The 24,502-nt window shown below is 39.8% G+C and overlaps 1 protein-coding gene across 3 annotated transcripts; it reads left to right on the forward strand.

The window, feature by feature from the left end:
* Nucleotides 1-552: 552 nt before the first annotated feature.
* Nucleotides 553-24,502, forward strand: spag6 (sperm associated antigen 6). 3 transcript variants are annotated; one of them, XM_066724726.1, is made up of 11 exons: nucleotides 553-1,007; nucleotides 7,112-7,207; nucleotides 8,232-8,398; nucleotides 9,555-9,738; nucleotides 17,417-17,622; nucleotides 18,827-19,000; nucleotides 20,608-20,760; nucleotides 21,174-21,365; nucleotides 22,284-22,400; nucleotides 23,123-23,268; nucleotides 23,950-24,502. In XM_066724726.1, coding segments are annotated over exons 1-11 (1,503 nt in total). In that variant the 5' UTR covers nucleotides 553-1,006; the 3' UTR covers nucleotides 24,017-24,502. The 3 variants fall into 3 exon arrangements, with proteins under 3 accessions (XP_066580823.1, XP_066580812.1, XP_066580831.1); XM_066724715.1 differs by lacking the exon at nucleotides 553-1,007 and adding an exon at nucleotides 6,569-6,709; XM_066724734.1 differs by lacking the exon at nucleotides 553-1,007 and adding an exon at nucleotides 6,737-6,749.

Consider the following 24,502-nt stretch of genomic DNA (forward strand, 5'->3'; position numbering starts at 1 on the left):
GTATTGCACCATGTCTGAAAAAAAAACTTTTCAATGGCAAAATAAAAAAGGCTAATATTTCCTAGATTTGACTACACTTCATATGTGTGACTCCTCTTGTATCCAATAAAACATTTGAGACAGGTCGTGTAATTGACTGGTAACCATCACATAACCTAATTGAAGCACATAGCATAACACATCAATTCACCTTAACGTTGGCCTATTGTATTTTAATAAAAACATCAATAATAATGAAATAACTATCTAAAACACGTTTATATACGTGCCATGTATTCATTATATTGCTCAGCTTCGGTTTATAATTAAAATGTATCATTTACATCGCTCTTATTTTTTCCACTAAAAATATTGTGATGGTGTGTTTTATACTAGACTGATATCATTAAATTATATGCCAGGCAGATTAGCAAGTGAAAGCCATTAACTGGGCCTGTACCTGATGTCTGTATTGCCCTGTCATTTTTGCACTCCATTTATCTGCTGAGACATGGAGAATTGTTTCGAGATCAGCAATGCATTCAACAACTTGCAGAAGTAAAATAATTAGGGGGTTAATGCATAAGTTAAATACAGCAATAAGGAGATCATGTGCAATAAAGCAGCCGTCTTGCACGGATCTATGCTGAATACAGGGATGGCAAACCAGGGCTGGTGTTGAGGGCCGTGACGCGCAGTTATTGAGAGAGTGGTAGGGACGCAGGTTGGCATGATGGAGATGGAAGAGCCTGGGGTTAAATTGTTCCGATAAATGGCTTTATTTAGACGCCTGGACTACAGTCAGGCAAGTATTCTCCCCGACACGTGTAATACCGTAGCGTAACTAAGCCCTGCTCGCCGCGGATCTGAGCACCCGGCCGCAGCGGAGAGCTAATGACGCAGCTCGGTGGAGGAATAGAAAAGCCATCGTTCATTACCAGCACAGCCGTCGGTGAAATCCACACAGCTAACACACGCATTGACGTGCTTTACGACGGTACAGCCAAGCTACACGTCTCCTTAAATAAGTAAGTACATTAATAAATAATAAAAAACATATAATATATCGAAATATATCCACCACGCTGCCCCGTCTACCTAGAGCTGCTGAGAATTCCAATCGAGCTTCCTCATACGGGTTCTCACACGCTAGCAAGAGCATGCGCAGTGAGTCGACAGTGTGTTATACTAGGCAATAGTCCAAAATGGCAATCTGACCGTGTGTTTTTTGCGGGAAGGTACCACGGGTTGGTGATTTTAATACTGATGATGATGTTAACTTTTGAAAAAATAACTTCACTTTTGAACAGTGTTGATTTCTACGGAAGCATATTGCTGCCACAGAAAAAAAAAACGTATTTTGGGGGCGTATTGCTGCCAGGGAATTTATTTATTTATTTATTTATTTATTTATTTGTTTGTTTGTTTGTTTGTTTGTTTGTTTGCTTGCCAAAAACCATTTGTAGTTTTTAGGGTTAATATCGCCATACGACAGAATTATATACGCCCCCAAAATACAAATACATATTTATTTTTTTTCCCCTTTGGCAGCAATACGCTTCCGTAGATTTCTGACGTGTTCCTTACGTGCTCTAGAGAAAACAAAATCCCGCAGATCCAGAATAAAAAGAACATTGCAATATTGCGGAACCATTGCATCTCAGTAGCATTCCAAACATACATGTAACAAAGTAATTAATAAAATGAAAAGCCGCCGGCTGGTTTACATCAGGTTCCTGTTCTGCAGAATAGATGTGTGAGAAGAGACAGAGAGAGAGAGAGATTTGCTGAAAAACATAGCAAGAGAGCTATACGAAGGAGGGCAACAGTGATGAAGTTAGGTATATGGGGAGAAAGAATGAAGACAATTAGTAGAAGGGCTACAGGAGTTACATGAATGCACATTTCTCTCATAAACCACGACTGGAGACGAAACCTGGACTTGGTACCGGCACCGGCGTCTCGGTTCTAAGTAATGATTAAGTGTACAACCCCCGTCTTCGGCTAGCTTCATAGTTCACAGTAAATCACCAGTTTATATACAATTGGGAATTTAATTATCAATTAAGCAAGTCACGTGTGCATTTAAGGGAAGTCTGTTCTTTGGTGGGGTGAAGGGTAGTTGGATGTTTGTTCCACATTCTCTACAAATGTACCGAAATTAATTTAAATACAGGTTTACATTAAAAAACGAATAAATGATTAAGGGTGGCGTATATAACCTGTTGGCTATGGGCTCTCTGGGACCGGGGCAGAGGACCCTGTAGCTAAATGTGATTGCAATGTCAAGGAGATGTTGCCACACTGAAGAAACATGTATAGATCCCAATAAGCAGACATGGCGTGGAAAATAAACTCGTTTTGTGTCTTCTTCATGCCAATTCTCGCAGTTTGCGAAGGTTACCCTCAGAGTGTGACTTGAAGGAGTTAAACCATCCACCATATGCTCAGCCCCAGCCCCCAGTGCTGCTTCTCAGAAATCCCACAGAAACATGCGTGCTCGTCAATGTTCACATAATGAAGAAGTCAAAACGGCTTTGTCTGGCTGGCCTGAGGACCAAGAGGGGGACGTCTTTACTGCTGGCAGTTCCTCATTAGATGATAAGTAGCCAGTGTGCAGATCTGAGGGGGGATCGTGCTCTTTGTTACGTATCGGTGCATTTGTCCGGTGTTTTGTGTTAGACATAATGCATGCATTCATACTTATGGATCCACCCTAGAAACAGCTGGAAACAAAAACATTTCTAGTGTTAAAATCAACAAACAGCAACAGGATATTGTACTTAACTGGATAATACTGCTTACGCAAAAGGTCACATGTCATTATACACTTCTGTAGTGAAATCTAACATTGGTGGTACATAAGCTTTGGTCAAATAGATTTGATATTTTATGACATTCATTCAATACTCGTTCATTATATTAAAGCCAAATTGAACAACGAATATATAGCAAATTATTACATATAAATATATAATGCATTATGTCTGCACTTGTTACCTCATTGCACTATGTATGCTTTGTATTTTATATGAATTGTACTTTTGCACTTTTGAAATGCTTAAATTGATGTTGGTATTTGTATTTTTGCATTTTTGTTAATGCTGTGTAAACTTCAAGTACAAATAAATACATTATTATTGTTTATTGATTGTTGTATATATGTATATACAAACATAATAATATACATATATAACAATAATGTAAGATATTTTATTAGTTTCCGTTTTCAGGTTTTATCGCGTATAATGAAAGATACATACAAATCGTGATTAGAGCCAATCATGTATGCTACGACATATACCAGGACTTAACAAGGATAGAAAGTTTTTGCAGAACAGCACCTATATATCTCGTTAAAAATGCACGAGTACATTTGAAAAATTGTTTAATACATTTAGTCAACCAGTTAAAAAACTGAAAAATGGCTACAGACAATTTTAACTGCCTTTATTTTCACAGCAAAATACGACGAGAAATTAATGGTAATTTCAAATATTAAAAAAAACCTAAACATTTTAATAAACAAATCACATTAACAATGGTTATACGTTAAAATTAAGATTCACAAATATACAAATACATTGCATAAATAAACGAATAATTGAAATAATAAAGATGCAATTTCCTCAGGGCTTTGTTATAAGAATATGCTTTTCACTGTGAAGCCAAAAAGAGATTGACTTTCACTGAATTGTGTGGATTAGGCAACCTCTCCCTCTCTATTGTAGTCATGTTTTCGTTCAGATTTTTATTTTTTTAATTCAGAGCAGTGATGAAAGTTAAAATAAGGAACAACAACAATGGTGTGTGCATAATAGCAAGAGTGTGGTTAGTGTGCATTGTTTTTATGGCATTAATATAACTGACAGTTCCCGCAGTAATTCTCTAAAACTCGGATTATACTCTACACGATTGTTGGTTAAAACAAAGCATACAAAATATATATGATTTGCCCGACTCAATTAACAATTTATCTCTTTTGAGATAAACCCTGAACTGTCTTGTGTAATGTGGAGACTAATCATTAGAAACATTAGAACTATTGCCTTTTGCTTCAGAATTAATCCACAAAGAATATGTCCTAATCCCATTTAGGTTATTTCAATATTTTGCTTTGAATCACCATCCTTGTATGCGGTATAAAAATTTATATTTTATATTTGGACTGGATGTTATTAAATAATAATTTGTAAAAAATATTAAACTTAAATATTTCAATTATCTGCATCTTTGGGATGACATTCTCCTAATTTGTTAATACATATCCAGTTAGTGAAACCATATTGTAAAGCAGATTATTTAAAAATGTTATATTTAAATTATATGTATTTATTATTTGGAACATTTGTAACAGATTTTTTTATTGTATTAACAATAAATAGAAAGTTATAAGTATAGATTTTGCCACAGAACAGTGGAATATTATACTAATAGTGTGTATAGATAGTCTACATCCTCTTTAACTATTTTCACATTTTGTTGTGTCAGTGGCCAAGAGTTGCATGTATTAAAATTAGGATTTATGCAATTTATCTACACACCTCCACACTGTTAAGGGGAAAAAATGTTTACAAATACAAAACTGAAATTTCATAAATGCATAAGTCTCCACCCCCTGTGATGATACTTGGTGGAAGCATCTTTGGCAGCAATTACAGCTGTGAGTCTGTTGGGATATGTCTCTAACAACTTTGCACACCTAGATTTGGCCATGTTTGACCATTCTTCAAGTTCCTTGGGGAGTGTTAACAGACAGCAATCCACAAGTTTTGATTGGATTTAGGTCAGGACTGGGCCACTCAAGGACAATATACTTTATTGTCCCTTACCCACTTCAGCATTGTGTTGGCTGTGTTCTTCAGGTGGTTGAAAGGTTAAATTCCATCCCAGTTTTAGCTTTCCTGCAGAGGGGAGCAGGTTTTCCTCCAAGACTTTTCTGTAGTATGCTCCATTCATTTTCTCTTTCATTCTGACCTGCCAATGAGAAACATCCCCATAACATGATGCTTCCACCACTATGCTTCACAGTAAGGATGGTATTCTTTGGGTGATGTGCTGTGTTGGGTTTGCACCTTGACTTCAGACTCTCCTGAAAGTGTTTTTGGACTTTGAGTAATGACTTTGTTCTTGCCACCCTACCATACAGGCCAGATTTGTGGAATACTTGGGATATTGTGATCGCATACACATTTAGACCAGTCTTGGCCATAAAAGCCTGTAGCTCTTGCAAAGTTGCCATTGTCCTTTTGCTAGCCTCTCTGAGCAGTCTCCTTCTTGCTCAGTCACCCAGTTTGGAGGTATGGCCTGATTTAGGCAGTGTTTCTGTGGTGCCATGCAATTTCCATTGGTCATATTGACTGTGCTCCGATGTCTTTGAATTATTATTATTATTATTATTATTATTATTATTATTATTATTATTTTATTATTTTCCCCCAACAGCTATTGAATCTTTTGAAAGCTTGGTGGTCATGGTTGAGTCTTTGTTTTGTAATGCATTACCCAGCAGAAAGAACCTACAGAAACTGATGAATTCATACTGAAATCTTGTGAATCACTACAGTTTAACACAGGTGGAGGCCTCTTTACTCGGTGTGTAATTGTTGTGTGCAAATGGTTCTCTGGGCCGCGTCTGCCACACTGTCAAAGCACAAGAGCGTTTTTCTTTTTTTCCTATTTAAGTATTAACCGGAATTCACCACTTAATTTATAAAGATCCGTTTCAAATATATAAGAGGACCACCTATTTAGTTTTTCGATTTTTTATAATTTAAACCTCATTGTGCAAACTGTTTTATTTTCTGTTTCGTCATAAGGCTTTTAATTCTAAAATCAACACAAACAACGGGACACAGATACGAAGTGTCTAGTTTTATATCTGAGGTTTTTCAGACTAACTCTGTGCGACTGTGAAGAATAATATCAGTCATAATTAACGATTAAAGATACATTGCACAGGTGGACACGGTTCAGGTAAGGAGCCGCAACCTGTTGATTTCAGTTCCACTCAATCCAATTCCAATTGTCAATAAATAAGACGCAGATGTAACAGAAGTTACAATCAAAGAAGAACACCATTCCCTTCTTCACCGGCCATAGGACAGCCCGGTGCCCCAGATTTCTTTATCAGCATAATCGACCCCCGTAGGAATGTGAATGGGAATTATCCTTACATTGTTTTATTACCTTACCTATAAACTTTTCCTATTCCCCCCTCCCTTTAACACCCTGGGACTGAACTGTATTGTGCCAGCAGTTGTTACATCATTCATTGCAGTAGGATGTATTACTAAAGTGCAGTAAAAGCTAACCTGAACATTGAGGTTATTTTTGTAAAGGTGGACTTACAATAGTGTAGGTTAATTGTACTGTAATGTCTTTGAAATCACGTCTTTGCGTGATGTTGACATGAAAAGCCTTCACTCTCTCTGTGCGACTGCATCCCTCTGCGCGGAGCTGTGAACGACGTAAGCATAGATATAGAATAAAGCAGAACTGAAGTGAAGCGAAGCGAAGTGACGCCTCGGACCCGCCGCGCCCGGTGCTGACGTCAGCGGCCGCAGAGACTTTCAGCGTTTGCTTCCGGTTTGTTGCCAAGCCGACGGTTACTCTGTAGCCAAGCCGCGGTTGCTATCGACACAGTGCGGCGAGCCGAGTTACACACTGCACACACGTAACACACTGCACACACAACACACGGCCATGAGTCAAAGACAAGTCTTGCAAGGTAGGACACTTTCAAAATATATTACTAACTGATCACATTGGTGAGTTGTGAGTGATATAAAACATTACTTTTTTGTGGTTCTGTCTTGCGAAGTGGAGAATTCGTGTTGGAAAACTGCTTCCGCAACCACATTCCAATATTATTCATGAATTATTGTTTTTCATGAATATAATGTAATCTTTTCAGATCTGTTTTCCAAGTTGATCGTACTTAAGTAAAACAACCAGCACACCTATACGATGGTGAATGAAAGTGGATGTGAAAACGCCTCATTCGTTTACATCTTTGAAAATAAAAAAAGTACAATATAGCTCTGCTTTCAATTGGATTAACTTATATAGGTGTTCGGTATATTGTATGTATGTCTGTCTACAGAAACTATTTTTTCTGCACTTGTGTCAGTGTTTGAACAGTATCAAAAGGCAAGGACGCAGTTCGTGCAGACAGTCGCAGAACTTGCTACAAGGCCACAAAACATCGAAACTCTGCAAAATGCAGGTAAGAAGGGCCGTTTTTCATTGTCATATTAATGACGTCATCATGTTTGCTATTTTAGGCATGCATTAAAAAAGTGTTGATATTTGAATATATAATGCACATTCAGAGCATTCAATCGTTTTAACGCACTACACTAATCAGCTCTATATACAGTTACAATGGTAAAAAGAATACCTGGGCATACACTATGGGGCGAAGATGTAGCTGCACTTATGTCCAGTATGGCACATTTTGCCCATTATGTTGTCCCATATGACACACATGTAGGATTTGGTTGTTCAGAGGTGGTTATATAGGGCATTGTCCCCCTGTATGGTCTCCTAGATCCAGAGAAGTGAAATTCACTTAAGGCACACTACTGACAGTCTAACCATACACTGTATAATCTTTTATGTTTCCCGCTCAGATAGAAATATTGAGTACATTTTGTATTTGTATATTTTAGGCAGTTGATTCATATGAAATCAGTTTTTTCATATTAAGTTTTGATATTAAGATCTTTTGCTCAAGGGTCTCGGTGGACTCAACAGTAGGCCTCAGGTATTTATGAAATAGAGAGAGCTATGCAGAGGCAATCCACAGTCCTTCAGGAGAGGATGAAAATAACTTCCAGATATCAAGGACAAATATACAGATGGACTATTTTATATCAATCTTACAGTGGACCTGCATGGGCAATGTATTGCACTCTTATTTATCTGAGTAAAATACAGTTTTTCAAAATTAAATATTTTGAAATACTTTAGTTGCCATTTTTTCAGCTTGTTAAATTGTCCTTATTATCTTCCAATATTACCGGTCTAAAATGGATATTAGAACTTAAATGATCCAGTTGCGTGTTTACCTCTACAGGAATGCTACCGTGAGGGAGTGGTAATGTATTAAACTGAGCATTTCTTCTTATGGCTCTTTGTTTTGAGGTTGAACTTCAGAAATATGTCACAATCAAGTGTGTATATGTGTGTGTGACTTTAAAAAAATGCTGCCTTTCCTTGCACACAAAACCTTTCTTTCTTCGGTTTAGGTGTAATGTCCCTGCTGAGGCCTCTTCTATTGGACGTGGTCCCAACTATTCAGCAGACAGCAGCTCTGGCTCTTGGAAGGCTTGCCAATTACAACGATGACCTGGCAGAGGCAGTTGTTAAGGGAGACATTCTTCCACAGCTTGTGTACTCCTTGGCTGAGCAGAATGTAAGACCCTTAATGTCACTTGACGTTACGTGAAAAAAACTTCGGCTGACGAATCAGGTTATGTAGGACACATTAGTTGTGAAAACAAACGTAACTGTCAGAACAATCCACATATATTTATATTCTTGTTGTTAATTGAAGGCAATGTTTGGATGCAGATTTCAGTGCTTTGTTATAAAGCAAACCACTCCAGAAAGACAAAACTACCCCCTTAATTTAAAAAATAAAAATGATTATTATTCCCGTAAGTATGAAAGCCATTCATCCTGACCATGGCCCCTTTAACTGCAGTGACTCATTCATAAACAAATGATTAACAAGCTAAGGAACTCCAGCACTTCTGAGGCTGGATATGTGTTTAATGAGAAACAAATGGAACAAACAAAGCTGGCATCAGGGGGAATGGTTCAGTTATTACAAGTTCATATTCCTGTCAGGAGCGGATTGGAAGTGGTTCTGTGGCAGATGCACTGGCCAGGGTTTTATAAGTGTGACTCATTTCTGAGAGTTCAGAATCACCAGTTTTATTCTGAAGGATGGAAGCGTTTGGGCTTTAGGATCGGCCCAACTTTTTGAAAAATCTAACGGGCTAGTGGCTCTGTGTTAGCTGGTACTATTTGTGGTATCATCACATTAGCTCAAGGTCATGGAAGACCGGCTGTATTTTGGGAAGGGTTGAGTGGGTTTTGTGAATTAGCTCGGCTCATGTGGAGTTTAGTCCTGCAAACCTCCAAGATTTAACCATATTTCAGCTGGAAAGAATCGGACATGTGATGTGTAAATGGCATACCATCCGCTATTCCTTACAAAAGGGATCTCTATGACATATGACGAGGCTGGTGCAGGTGTGTGTTTTGGGGAGCCTCTAGCTGTTCTGTCTGGAATGTGTCTGTATGTGATTGGACCGTTTGACATGTATGCACAAAGAGGTTCATTGAATGAAGTGCTCTGGTTAGTTGTGAACTAACTCATGTGAGTTAGTGAGTGAGTGAGTGCAATAGGGTACAGCAATGACTTCTGACATACATATGCGTAAGCTTCAGCATCGTGCCTCTCCTGCTACAAAACTCAACACTACGCTGGCATGCTGCTAGGTCTCTCCAGAGGAGGAGTGTTGGGTCTGATGCTACTGACATGTCTGTGCTGTTCTCCACAGAGGTTCTACAAGAAAGCTGCCGCCTTCGTCTTGAGGGCTGTGGCCAAGCACTCCCCAGAGCTGGCCATGGCAGTGGTGGACTGCGGGGCGCTGGACGCCCTAGTGATCTCGCTAGAGGAGTTTGATCCTGGAGTGAAGGAGGCTGCAGCCTGGGCCCTGGGGTACATTGCCAGACACAACACGGGTATGACAGGAGCACAGTGTAACGCCAGTCTCCCTCCCACCTTCCCCATATTGTAGTTGTCCTCTGCTTCTCTTCACACCCTGGGGAACTCTGCTTCTTGAGCTCAACCAGGCTCTTTATGTTAGGCAGTGTGACACCCCTTGATCATAGCAGTGCAGGAAATAATGATATACTGTTGCCTTTATATACACTAAGGAGACTTTAAATACAATGTTATTAATTATAAGAACATAAAGTTTACAAACGAGAGGAGGCCATTCGACCCATCATGCTCGTTTGGTGTCCATTAATAACTGAGGATCCAAGGATCCTATCCAGTCTATTTTTGAATGTTCCCAAACTTTCAGCTTCTACCACATCGCTGGGGAGTTTGTTTCAGAGTGTGACAACTCTCTGTGTGAAGAAGTGTCTCCTGTTTTCAGTCTTGAATGCCTTGAAGCCCAATTTCCATTTGTGTCCCTGGGTTCGTGTGTCCCTGCTGATCTGGAAAAGCTCCTCTGGTTTGATGTGGTCGATGCCTTTCATGATTTTGAAGACTTGAATCAAGTCCCCACGTAGTATCCTCTGTTCCAGGATGAAAAGGTTCAGTTCCCTCAGTGTCTCAGTAGGACATTCCCTTCAGACCTGGAATAAGTCTGGTTGCTCTACTCTGAACTGCCTCTAGAGCAGCGATATCTTTCTTGAAGTGTGGAGCCCAGAACTGTACACAGTATTCCAGATGAGCTTTAACTAGTGCATTGTACAGTCTGAACATTACTGCCCATGTTTTAAATTCTACACTTCTGACAATATACCCTAATATTCTGTTTGCCTTTTTTATTGCTCCCCCACATTATTTGGATGGAGAAAGTGAGAAGTCCACATAGACTACTAGGTCTTTCTCATGCATTACTTCATCTAGTCCTACTCCTCCCATAGTGTAATTATAGTGGACATATTTGTTACCTGCATGTAATATCTTGCACTTGTCCACATTGAATTTAATCTGCCAAAGTCCCTTTGAATAACCTGTGCTGCCGACATGCTGAGCCACCTATTTTTGTATCATCTGCAAATTTGACTAGTTTGCTAACTATCCCAGAGTCCAGATCACTAATATAGATTCGAAAAAGCACAGGCCCTAGTACTGATCCCTGTGGAACTCCACTAACAACCTCACTCCAAGCAACTCCTCTAATTGACACCCTCTGTTTCCTATACATCAACCAGTTCATAATCCATCTACTTACATTACCCTGAATGCCTACAGCTTTCAATTTGCGCATCAGTCTTTGGTGTGGAACCTTATCAAAAGCTTTTTGAAAATATAAGTATATCATATCATATGCTTTCACATGATTTACAGCTGCAGTTGCATGTTCAAAGATCTTTAATAAATTAGTAAGACATGATCTGCCTCATCTAAACCCATGTTGACTATCTCCAAGAATATGGTTTTCATTAAGATGCTCCTTTATTTTCTGTCTAATAATTTTTTCCAACATTTTAAAATATAACCATCCATTTTCAACTGAATCTGTATCCAGTGTGCTCCAGTCTAACTCTTCTAAGTGCTGCATAATACCTTCAAGGTTTGCTTTTCTAAAATTGGTGATCTTTGTTTTAGACTTGGTCCTTGTTTATTGAAAGTATGCATCAAAGCTAATCATATTGTGATCACAGTTTGCCATTGGTTCTCTAACTAGTGTCCCTCTGACTCTGTCTTGGTCATTTGAAAAGATCAAATCAATGCATGCGCTCTCTCTGGTTGGTTCCCTGACAAATTGAGTTAGAAAGCAGTCATTTTCCATCTCAACCATTTCTATTTCTGCTTCCGTAGTCCCAACTGGGCTTTCCAGGCTATGTTTGGGAAATTGAAATCCCCCATTATGACAGCTACATCCTTGCTACATGCAGTCCTGATTACACTGTACAATGCAACATCTTGCTGAATATCTGAGTTGGGTGGTCTGTAACACACTCCTACCACTAATCCTTCGGATCTTTTATTCAAAAGTTTAACCCACAAAGATTCTGTTTCATTACTAGGATCTAATTTGAGTTCTTCTGCCTCAGTGTCATTTTTGACATATAATGCTACCCCACCACCTCTTCAATTGTGCCTGTCTCTCCTAAACTGTGTGTATCCTTTCAACTCGCATTCATCGCCATAATTTTCTGTAAGCCATGTTTCTGTCACTCCAACAACGCCAAGTCACACGCCAGCACTGTGGCTTCTAGGTCTAACATCTTGTTCCTTATACTCTTGGCATTGAGGTTCAAACATTTCAGGACTTTCCTACTAGCAGTTTCCCTTTGTTTTCTTTCCTTAGTGGAACATCTCCCATTGTCAGAGCTCCCTGCCCCCCTGATCCCTAGTTTAAAAGATTCTCAATTACTCGGCACATACGCTCTCCCAATGCATTAGCCCCCCTTCTGTTTAAATGTAGACTGTCTGGTTTGTACAGGTCCCATCTATCCCAGAAGAAAGACCAATGCTCCATTAATCTAAAACCCTCTTCCCTACACCAAGATTTTGTGGATGTGTCTCTGCCTGTCTCCCTGGCTATGCATGTGGTACCGGACGTACTTCTGAGAAAACTACTGTGGAGGTTCTGCTCTTTAGTTTCTTTCCTAACTCTTTATCTCTTGCTCTAAGGTCTTAACTCTTTTAGGTTTTAGCATGCACACCATCTCTCTCATGGGCTGATTGACCAATTCTTCTACAGTGATGGAAAAAAGTATTTGATCCCCTGCTGATTTTGTACGTTTGCCCACTGACAAAGAAATGATCAGTCTATAATTTTAATGGTAGTTGTATTTTAACAGTGAGAGACAGAATAACAACAAAAAAATCCAGAAAAACGCATTTCAAAAAAGTTATAAATTGATTTGCATGTTAATGAGAGAAATAAGTATTTGACTTAGTACTTGGTGGCAAAACCCTTGTTGGCAATCACAGAGGTCAGATGTTTCTTGTAGTTGGCCACCAGGTTTGCACACATCTCAGGAGGGATTTTGTCCCACTCCTCTTTGCAGATCCTCTCCAAGTCATTAAGGTTTCGAGGCTGACGTTTGGCAACTCGAACCTTCAGCTCCCTCCACAGATTTTCTATGGGATTAAGGTCTGGAGACTGGCTAGGCCACTCCAGGACCTTAATGTGCTTCTTCTTGAGCCACTCCTTTGTTGCCTTGACTGTGTGTTTTGGGTCATTGTCATGCTGGAATACCCATCCACGACCCATTTTCAATGCCCTGGCTGAGGGAAGGAGGTTCTCACTCAAGATTTGACGGTACATGGCCCCGTCCATCGTCCCTTTGATGCGGTGCAGTTGTCCTGTCCCCTTAGCAGAAAAACACCCCCAAAGCATAATGTTTCCACCTCCATGTTTGACGGTGGGGATGGTGTTCTTGTGGTCATTCCTCCTCCTCCTCCTAACACAGCGAGTTGAGTTGATGCCAAAGAGCTTGATTTTGGTCTCATCTGACCACAACACTTTCACCCAGTTCTCCTCTGAATCATTCAGATGTTCATTGGCAAACTTCAGACGGGCCTGTACATGTGCTTTCTTGAGCAGGGGGACCTTGCGGGCGCTGCAGGATTTCAGTCCTTCACGACGTAGTGTGTTACCAATTGTTTTCTTGGTGACTATGGTCCCAGCTGCCTTGAGATCATTAACAACATCCTCCCGTGTAGTTCTGGGCTGATTCCTCACTGTTCTCATGATCATTGAAACTCCATGCGGTGAGATCTTGCATGGAGCCCCAGACCGAGGGAGACTGACAGTAATTTTGTGTTTCTGGATTTTTTTGTTGTTATTCTGTCTCTCACTGTTAAAATACACCTACCATTAAAATTATAGACTGATCATTTCTTTGTCAGTGGGCAAACGTACAAAATCAGCAGGGGATCAAATACTTTTTTCCCTCACTGTATATCACTAATACAGCGCAGATCATCAAGCTGGGCCTCAAGATCATGTACCTTGATCTCTAGGATTTCAACATGCTGACAAAGTTCACAAATGAAATCTTCTTGGATGAGTTCATCCAGGAAGGCAATCATTCTGCAAACCTGATACTGTAATGGCCACATGCTTCTAAAGTTCGCAAGTTTTTTTTGTTTTTTTTTGGTGCTCTTGGTTTCTGTCCCCTGGTCAACTGCTTGACTTTTGTTTTGTCACAGAGAAACAGCGCAGCTCTTTCTCAGCAGGAGCTGCAAGCACCCTTTTGTTTACCTACCCCCAGTTAACACCTAACTGGCTCCAACTGGATCCACCTGGCACAACTGACTTAAACGAAATCCGGCAAGTCCTAAACTAAATCACCTTTCTTTTGACCAATTTACTTTCACCAACTCAGCAGCTGTACTGAATTGACTTAAATTAAGGCAAACTACAAACAAGATTAGCTTCAATAAAGGCAGTTAAATCAAAATCAGGAATGCCAAGACTGTCTAAAACGAGGAACACAACAAGATGGCTTCCTCTCACCTGTACTGTCCTGTGTCTGTCTATGGCAATTTGTAAATCCTTTTGTTTTTGTTTATGTATAAATTATGTGAAAATTCACTCCAGCAGGGGACTGCAGTGGCCAACCCATCAATTTGAAATCTGCTCCCTGATACCAGTAATTTAGGTTGAGTCTAGGCATGTGTTTAGGGCTTTTACCCACAAGTCTGTTGCATGATGCTGAAAAATGCAAACATGATTTTCCTTGGCAAAACTGACTATATGCATGTCTTATATGCCAATATATGCAAACTAATGCACATGGTAATTTGTGTAGCACCTGCATACTTCCGCATGTGAATCTTCAAAAACTGCTTTACCTTGAAAGAAGCGTCAGAAATATACTTTGTGTACTTTTTAATTTTATTGTTTATCACTACTGCATAGCAGCCACTAAAATAGAGCTTTCCATATATATATATATATATAATATTATACCTGTTTTTTACCATCAGAGCTGCATTCTGTGGTCATCTTCACTCAAACCAATTTCCTTTGTCTTATAATGCTAGCAGTGCAATGCAGCCACACCCACAGTGTTCACACTGAATACAGAAATAATTAGTCTCTGTGAGTGATCTAACAAAGCAATATATATTTTCTTATGGTTTTAATTAGAAACTACTCTGACTTAAATAGCTGATTACAGTCTTATTAATTAATTTAATGGACTTTTGCTTCTGGAATCTTGTTTATACATTTTTTCTCAGGCTTCCCAAGAAAAATATAAGAGTAATTTATTTTTTATGAAGGTAGGACATAAAAATGTATTGCTGCATCACTGCTAGAGTGGACTGGAATAATGCGGGTATGTCATGTTCAACACCGCTCATTAATTGTAGATTTTCTACAGCACTCTGTCAAAGGAAAGATAATAATGTATACAGATATAAAATATAGGCTATGAGTTTTTTTTATTGTCTAATTCTATAGTTGCATTTTAAAGTCCGTGCTGCTTAATGCAGAAATGACTTGATGTATATAATCTCTGTAGCATTCCAGTATTATCGCTCTTTCACTCTCTCTCTAATTTCATTATGATTGCAACTATTTTACTGAAGAACCAGATTATCTGGGTCTGGATTTGATCTTGGACTAAGAGAGAAACATTTTAAAAAGTATTATTTCAATTAACAGAAGTATTTACAGTATATTTAGTGACATAAAACGACCACACAGATTTGGCCACACAATTAAATATATTTTAGAAATTATTGTTTCATGTAAATATACGCTTCAAGCTTGTATTTTGACACCTTTTTAAGGTTTCATCCTTATAAAAATAAATACATGATTTTATTAACTCACCATTAGAAAACCCATAACAAAACAGAAATAGTTCATATACTTGGAATTTGTTCCATAGAATTCTGTGTTAATTATCATCTCTGCTTCTCTGTGTTAATCATTATCTCTGGTCATGTTCACTGTTGAAGGACTTTGGTTTTGCTGTGAAACGTGATGACAGCTATACCTCAAAGGTTTGCATTATTTATGCTAAGTTCAGTTTGACTGATCGTTTGAAATTTTAATCATCTCTTCTGTATGTTAAGCCCGAAAAAAAAAAAAAAAAAAGATTAAAACAAAAAATGAGCCTGTCTTGTCCGAGCTTATTAAATCCCAAATCCACTACCTCGGCCCAACCCCCCGTTCCCTCAGTCCCTGCCATAAGGAGCTTTCATGTTACTTTGCTTTGCATATGCCACTGATTTATGCTCGGGATATTTCCCATCTCTGCATGACCACAATAACCCATCTCACCGCCCAGTGACAGCGTGTCAATGCGGTTTTCCTAGCATGGTGATTTCCTTCTGTCTGTCACTGTATCTGTAGATATGTTGCGATTCGTGTAGCCTAAAGCCCGCCTTTCAGTGTGAAAATGCAGGCCTGTGCTAAATGTGTGCAATTAGTGTTTGATCCTGATGGAGCAGTGCCTGGGCCCTCCCTTGAGTGTCCAGTGGATCTTTCCAGGGGTGTTGTGAGCTGATCGACATGCATCTTCCTCAGCTCCCTTTTCCACCCCACTGTTCGTAGCACTGATGTAACTGGCCATTAATGAAATCATGCCCCTTACTTTTGTACTTTGCTGTTTGCCAGTTTCATTGCAGTTAGGACTAAAGTGGCATATTATATTTTCTTGCTCTTATCATATTATGACATGTATAATTTGTGTCAAATATAAGTCATTGCTTGGTTTGGGCAACTGCTAATAACTAACTCACTAAATCAATAAATAAATCAACAAATAGCTGAGAAATTTAATAAAAAGTAACAGACACTATCCTTCAGAAAACTCTTTGCAGCCCATTAAAACAATAGCTGTCTTTCCTAGTACAAAAAGCCTTCAGATCTCATCATCCCATCTTTTATCCGTGTACCATGTAATTTAACTTAAAATGACTATAAATACCATGTAATTTAAATATTATTATGATGTGTAGTAAAGTTAATGAGGTGCTCCAGAATTCCAAAGACTGCCTTGTTAAGATGACCAAACTTTTTATTTTATTTTAACTCCTTGCATCTGGTTCTTTTTTCAACCATTTTCATAATTTATTCCCAATTTTTTTTTAGGTGGAAACTTAAATGGGCAGTCAGGTCTTGTATCAAATTTTAATTAAATTCATAGATATATTTTGATTCTAGATGGTTTAGATGGATAATATGTGGATATATTATATATATCTGTATATATTATGTATCTGTAATTCCTTCTATTGTTTGTTATTCTGTTTTGTTATGAACCCAGTAAAGACTCTCCAAGGCATCAGCATAAGCAGCTCACTTCAGCCTTTAAATGGGGAAAGTATAGCTAAACTGGCTGAGTGTTGTTGTTACTGACTATAATGTGCTCTCGCTGATGCCTCTGAAATAGCCCCAGACAAAGCAGCACACTGCACAAGTCCAGCCTTCCTGAAATGTGTGCATTCTAGTGGGGCCCACCCTGTGACCTGTGTCCTTTTGAGCAGCAGCTTGGTCTTCATGCTGTATGCAGCTTGACAGGGCTGATTTGAAATGCAGATGTGGTGATCAAGTAGCCAGCTCACTCCTCCTCCCCACACACACGCACACACACACACACACACACACACACACACACATCCTCCTAGTGGATGTCAGAGTGAGAGATGGCCTGCCCAAGGGTCATTCACCCATACACACTTCATTCTTTTCCTGGCGGTCCACAGAACTGGCGCAGGCTGTTGTCGATGCGGGAGCTGTTCCCCTTCTAGTTCTGTGTGTCCAGGAGCCAGAAGTGGCTTTGAAGAGGATTGCTGCCTCGGCTCTGAGCGACATCTCCAAACATTCTCCAGAGCTGGCCCAGACGGTGGTGGATGCTGGGGCTATTGCTCACTTAGCCCAGATGATTCTCAACCCTGATGCCAAACTGAAGGTAGGACCTCCATAAGTCTGCTCCTTGGGAACACCCACCCATGTCTCCTAGTGCACAACCCTCTGTGTCTCTCCTGTACACCCCTCCATGTGTCTCCTAGTGTACACCCCTCCGTGTTTCTCCTAGTGTACACCCCTCTGTGTGTCTCTCCTGGTGTACACCCCTTTGTGTCTCCACCATCTCTACATGGCTGCCTAAGAATACTTGAATGGATCTAGGCCAAACGGCAAGAAAGAAAGCAGGAGTGTAAAAACTTCAAGTCCAGGATTTGAGCTGCTATAACAGCTTTCTGAGCGGGCGATCACAGAGTAATGGTGGTACACACATCATGCCTCTTCATGGCGCTCACTCTCACGCTGTGTCCAGGCACTCAGTGGAGGAGAGTAGCATTGGGCCTGTCTGTTGTCATGATGAATCACCATGATTTGTGGAACACAGTGGTAGAAATGTGAAATGTGAGCCTGCACACAATGTGTTTCTCCTTCCCTGTGCATCACGCCCCCCTGTATTTAACTACAATTACCATTAATAGCGTAATCACTGCTCATGCACAGATCTGTTAGTACTTTTCACATATTATACATTCAGCTTCACACTATAATTACATCAGTGTTTTTTCCATATCCAGTTACTACTCCCAATAATATCATTTTTTTTCCGCATTGCAGCTGGGTATAGAATAAAAACAAACCATTGTCTCCTGCAGATTGTTGCATATCTATCACATCAACTGAATAGTGTCTAATTCTTTCCCTTGGTTTACAATGTACATTTTCACAGACCTTTGACCTACGCGTTACAATACAAATCCTCCCATAAGTTTCATGCACTTATTTAAGGTGGCTGGCTTCGGTGTATGTTTGAAAATAAATTTAGTACAACAAAACATAAAGGTATTTTTAATTGATAACAGTAGTGGAGAAGTTGTGTCTTGACTTGTGGTACAGCTGGAATACCATTTCAAAGTGTTTTTAAACTGTCACAACTATTACACCAGTATATCAACATAGCCAAAAATTTAAAGACATCATAAATAATTTCCCACCATTTTGCGTCCAGTCTTCCTTTGGTACTCCTTGATAGGAAGTGTGCTCTTGCGGCACTATCATCCTCTTGTGCGTGGGTGAAAGCAGGCGTGGCTCCTGGGACCCTTCAGGAGACTGTTCCAAAGTGCCGCCTGTGTGACGACTCTCTCTCTCCACAGCGCCAGGTGTTCTCTGCTCTCAGCCAGATCTCCAAGCACTCTGTGGATCTAGCAGAGATGGTGGTTGAGGCAGAAATCTTCCCTGCGGTGCTCACTTGTCTGAAAGACCCTGATGAGTATGTGAAGAAAAACGTTGCAACTCTGATGCGTGAGATCAGTAAGCACACTCCGGAGGTAAGAGTGACGGCTCTGTTCTGGAGAAATCTGTCCAGTGCCCATTACATGCAAGTTTGGGATTCACTACAGAGTCCCTTGAAGGAGCTGTTGGTAAGGTCTGTTTTTGCATGCAGCACATCCCCAGATTTTACACATTTCACACGCTACGTAACTCTGGAACTCCCAACCAAAAACAAAGTTGCAGGAGTTACAATAAAATAGGTCAGCGTTTGTCAGGAATATATTGTAATATTCACTTCTGTGTTTAAAAATCTATTTCACTGTGTTCTCAAAATTGATTCTAATACCAGTCTGGTCATTTTTCATTAGTTAAAAAAAATAATCTTTAAAGCTATTCTGCTTTATTTTGCAAATGGGATTTTTATTTTTGGAGGTGAGAAGTGTCAAGTGTGCCGGGGAAGTAAATGAGTGTTGCTTCTCTAAAGATCCCCTATGTAATGCTAAAATGCTTCCTCACTGCATTGCCTCTCCCTCATGTAGAAGTCCTTTTTTGAATGGTTAGGAAGAAGTGGTCTCTAGCCATCCCAAGCTGACAATCATGTAAAATCACAAAAAAGTGCATTACAAGAAAGAATTTGAACAGGAGGGAAAATGAACGTGCTTCCATTCAGCAAATTACTTTTTCTTTGTCCTACACCGATGACTGATGACTGAAAAGCAGTTTGATGTGTCTGTGAGAGAGAGGCTATATTCATGATTCTCTGAAGCATTTTGACTTTTTATAAATATCCTCCTCCCCTCCTTTATCTAATCTACCGCTGCCCTTCAGAGACAGTGTCTGGGCACTCTGCCATCCAAACAGCTGCACTTGTTAAGGGAGGATTTTTCACTATAAGAGGATTAAAAAGAGAAGAAAAGCCCTTATTAAAAATGTTGCAATATTACATTTACACTGATGTCTTCCTAAAAGGAAACTCCATTACCCTTAATACTTTGTTTTATTATTTTAATGATTGTCCAGATGTTTTTAAATGGCCAGCCTACATATTTGTACATAGTTAATTAATGCACAGAATTTCTAAAAATGTATTACAACACCTCCATACTTCTACAGGTTTGCAGAATGTCTGAACTTCAGAGTTTTGTGTTGTGCCTCTGACATCACAGCTATGTAACTGGAAACCCTGGAAATGTTTTGATTACTTTAACATGCCACTACTATAGTTACTTTAAACAAAGAGTTTTGGAAATCTTTTCAACACAAATAGAAACATTATGATTTATAATCACAACTATTTTAATCAATTACTCTGAGGGTGACTGGGCAGAATTCATATGACCTCACAGATCAATTATTTCCCTTTTTATAGTTTTTATTTGCTATCTTTTGTAAAAACAGAAATAGTAATTCAGTTTCGGTAGATGTTGACATTGGAGTTTTTCCAGTGCTTTGGTGTTAATGAATATATGTTAACCTGTATCTTTCTGTGAACCTAACTCCTTAAAAAAATGAAAATGAAACTGTTGGGATAGTATTTCAGCAAACTGAGGAGAACAACTGAAAAACAATAGGTGGTGGTCGGGCTGGAAAACCTAGATCTCCCAGTGTGAATGTTGCTGTCTGTGTTCATCCCTGTGTTGAGTCGACTGTCTCCCTGTGGCAGCTCTCCCAGCTGATTGTGAATGCAGGCGGAGTGGCGGCGGCCATTTACTACATCGGGGACTGCAGGGGCAACGTGCGCTTGCCCGGGATCATGATGCTGGGATACGTGGCAGCACACTCCGAGAGCTTGGCCATGGCCGTCATCGTGTCCAAGGTTGGTGTCACCGTCGTCTGCTCATTCTGTTACAGACATCAGGCTGAATCAATTCATCCATCCATCCATCAATCCATCAGTTTGTTTTTATTTGGTGCAGCGTCCTTCACAGCATGTCACAGAGCGCTCATTTCCACAATGTTTTCAGACAGACAGGGACCATTACAATACAGTCATCCTGGCCAGAAGAGTCACTAAAACCCATGAAGCACAAAGGAGAGAGGGACCCTAAACTCCCCTGCAGAGAAGCGCTTCTCTGCACCCTGAACCTTTCCGCAAATTCCACTGACATTGTGAAAGAAGTCAGTTATGTGACTGCAGTTTGTGTTTCCTTCTGGGATCCAGGGTGAGGCCTGGAATGGGGTTCACACTGAAGCCTCCCTATAAGGATTTTATCTTTACCGTCACTGCAGGGGGTGTCACAGCTGGCTATCTGTCTGTCAGAGGAGCCGGAGGACCACATCAAGGCAGCGACGGCCTGGGCCTTGGGGCAGATAGGGCGGCACACTCCGGAGCACGCACGGGCGGTGGCGGTGGCCAACGTGCTGCCGAAGCTGCTGTCACTGTACATGGAGACGGAGACCTCCGAGGACCTGCAGGTGAAGGTGAGCCCTGACCCTGACTCAAGCTGCGACGGTGGCTTCTGATCCGGCGTTTGAACCTATGATTTAGAAACCCCCGGGGCAGCGCACATTCCTCCAGAGGCCTAATCTTTGCACCCAGCAGGTAATCACTTTTATCACTCCCTTGGGGTGGATTTAAATCTGCTCCCTGAAATCAAATGTATTATATAGAATTCTCCACTGCAATTGAAAAAATAAACCAAGGAGAACCACATGAATATTTTTGCAAAAACCTAATTTCTCCAAATGGCTCTCAGTATCCTGCAGTTTGTGATTCTTCCTCCTCTCTCATGTGTCCTGCCTCCAGGCTCAGTGTTTTTAATTTACATTTGGCAGGTGGGTCACGGCTTTGATTTGCTCTGGGCCTGGTCTATACACTCAATTGAATGGAACAAAATGTGAATTTCTATAACTTATATGAACAAGATCAAGCATTTACTGCAAGGTCTAACTGTATGCCTTCAATATATTGTTATACTGTAAATACCGTGTTTTATATTTTGTTTAATTTTGTATTGCCCCTTTGTATTGTGCAGGTTGTTGTGAGGAATCCAATTAATCGAATTAAATGCACATCAACAAAACACAGCTCTGTAAAAGGAGGATCTGTTGCCCCAGTTAACCATGGTGTGTGTTACACACTGTATCGTCTACACAGCATTGATCTTTAATGTGAAGTATTTTCAGACAGCTGAATTATGTTCCACCGATCGGACCGCAGGATTTTGTTTCTGCCTGCATTAGCTTTCTTCTCTCCCTCTCTCACTTCTTCTTTCTTGTGAAAATAGAAACCCCCTCCAACTGTCAAGACGCAGGAATGCGAAGCTCGATAGGCTTTGGATTCCTGTCATTGTTTAAGGCAGATGCCAGCAAGTTTCCATTCATGTTTCAATCTTGTAGGCCAAGAAGGCACTGAAGAACATCCTGCAGAAATGCACATATCTGCCAGCCCTGGAGCCTTTGTTACACGATGCCCCCTCCAATATCCTCAAACACGTGGTGGGCCAGTTCAGCAAGGTGAGCAGAAAACGGCCCCTCGGATGCCTTGGGTTCATTTGGTCACTTTAGATCAGTGTAAAAGGGGTGTCTATTACTGAGGATAATCTGTCATTTTTAATGGACATCACACTTAATTTAGTGAGTTATCTGATTTGTATAGTATACATAAAAAAGTAAATCTATTGCTAATTACTCATATTGATTTATATATAAAGATCTATATAGTCACACCAAAAACTGCTTTTGAGTATTTAAAAGGTCTATTAGCCGACTTCCATCAATTGTGCTGAGCTAACGAAATGCTAAATTCAAATTTCTTCAAACTGGACACACAGAATTAAAAAAAGATTTTGATGGATTACCTAAATATCCCTTTAAGTTACACAACATCACAGGAATTATATATGAATTAATCTTAATAACAAAAATACAGCAGAGTGAAGGAAACATATTTGACAATTTTAAAATAAAATAAACACAACATGGTGTTAAATGAGATGTGAAACCATGCTTGTTTACTGCAGTAGCTTGTTTCCAATAAAAGTTAATGCTCAGCTAAAGTCATTGTTATGTGTGTGTAATACAATGGGCAATAAATCAGTTTAATTACGGTATATATATTGAAAAAAGCGGCGTAGAGTCTTCCATTCATTGAAAGTTTGACTCGGCACAATATTCTATGTAAAGTGCGTGGGTCTCCGCATCCTCTCTGACTGTGTCTGTATCTGTTGGTCCCACAGGTCCTGCCTCACGATAGTAAAGCCAGGCGTCTTTTTGTCACGAGTGGGGGCCTGAAGAAGATTCAGGAGATCAAAGCAGAGCCTGGATCAGCTCTTAAGGAGTTCATCAACTCCATTAACAACTGCTACCCTGAAGAAATAGTCAGGTAAAGATTCTTCCTGTGTCCCCAAACTATTTTTGCCCAACACAGTTACAAACGTTTAGGCCACCTGCTAATAGAAAACTACAAACCTGAACTCAGTGGCAGCATCATCTTTTGTAAGGTGCTACTTTCTTGCACTCCTAAATGTAAGCTCTGTGATGTACAGGTCTGTACATTGCTATTAGCAGGTGAGTTCTGATTGAATCCAGGCCTTTCTAAGGGAGCGATTTCTCCGTATACATGTTCTGTTCCTTTGCTTCCTTCTTGCTATGTGTGAACAGCAGTAGTTCCCCCTTCCTATCTGTAACTGTGCCTCCTTTTCTTGCAATTGAAACAAATGTTTGTATCAGTTTGACCTGGCTTATGCAACATGCAGGCCAAGCATAGGCGTTAGAGGGAAGGAGAATTGAACTGGAAAAGGAAATGAAGAATAGGAGATACTAGGGCACAAGGAAAGGAGTGTGGACATGGTAATTGTTTACTGCCAAACCTGCGCTCAGATGTTACTCTCCTGATCAAATTATTTTATTTTCCGATTAACAAAATTGACAAAAGGATATTTCAGCTAAACCGTCTGTCACTTATATTTTTACCATCTATACTCCATTAGAAATGTCAATAAACATACACTCAGCATTGTGTAAGTCAGTTTTTGTTTATTGTTTGATTTTGATTCCTTTCTAGGTATTATTCTCCAGGGTACTCAGACACGCTTCTGGACAGAGTGGAACAATACCAGCCAATTATCTGAAGTTTAATTTCTGTTTTTACTGAGGAGGTTCAGTAAATTAAACAAACAAATCTGTGTGAAGGATATTTCATTTTTACATGCAATGATTGTTTGTAACATGCTAGTTTTAATGAGTAGTGTAAAATGATAGTAGTATAAAACAGTGCATTTAATTTTGCTTTATATGTTAATAGTAATCCATAAGTAATAATAAAACGGGTAGTATTGATCCTAAAGACATACACCAACTTCAACATTTAATGGGAAATAGGAAAAATCTATAGTTTTGTGATGCTGTCAGTCAACTGTAATATATTTCAAAAATTTGCAATAGGAATGTGTTTCTCTAACTCAGAGGTTCCCAAACTGTGGGGAGAGGGGATCCGAAAACTGTTCATTGCCAACCCTCTGAAATCACATTGAATAAACTGATTTCTTTTGCATCGACCTATCTGTAAAATGACTTTTTCCACACTTACACACATTAAAAATGAATTCCTGTCACGA

The sequence above is a fragment of the Amia ocellicauda genome, chromosome 2 (genome assembly GCF_036373705.1).
Source record: "Amia ocellicauda isolate fAmiCal2 chromosome 2, fAmiCal2.hap1, whole genome shotgun sequence".
Lineage (NCBI taxonomy): Eukaryota > Metazoa > Chordata > Actinopteri > Amiiformes > Amiidae > Amia > Amia ocellicauda.

Excerpts from the sequence above, each read along its gene's own strand:
- spag6 (XM_066724715.1), top strand. The coding sequence starts at position 6,685 with ATGAGTCAAAGACAAGTCTTGCAAG. Across the intron at positions 17,623-18,826 it reads ACCCTGATGCCAAACTGAAG|CGCCAGGTGTTCTCTGCTCT; the intron begins GTAGGACCTCCA and ends CTCTCTCCACAG. Across the intron at positions 21,366-22,283 it reads CCGAGGACCTGCAGGTGAAG|GCCAAGAAGGCACTGAAGAA; the intron begins GTGAGCCCTGAC and ends TCAATCTTGTAG.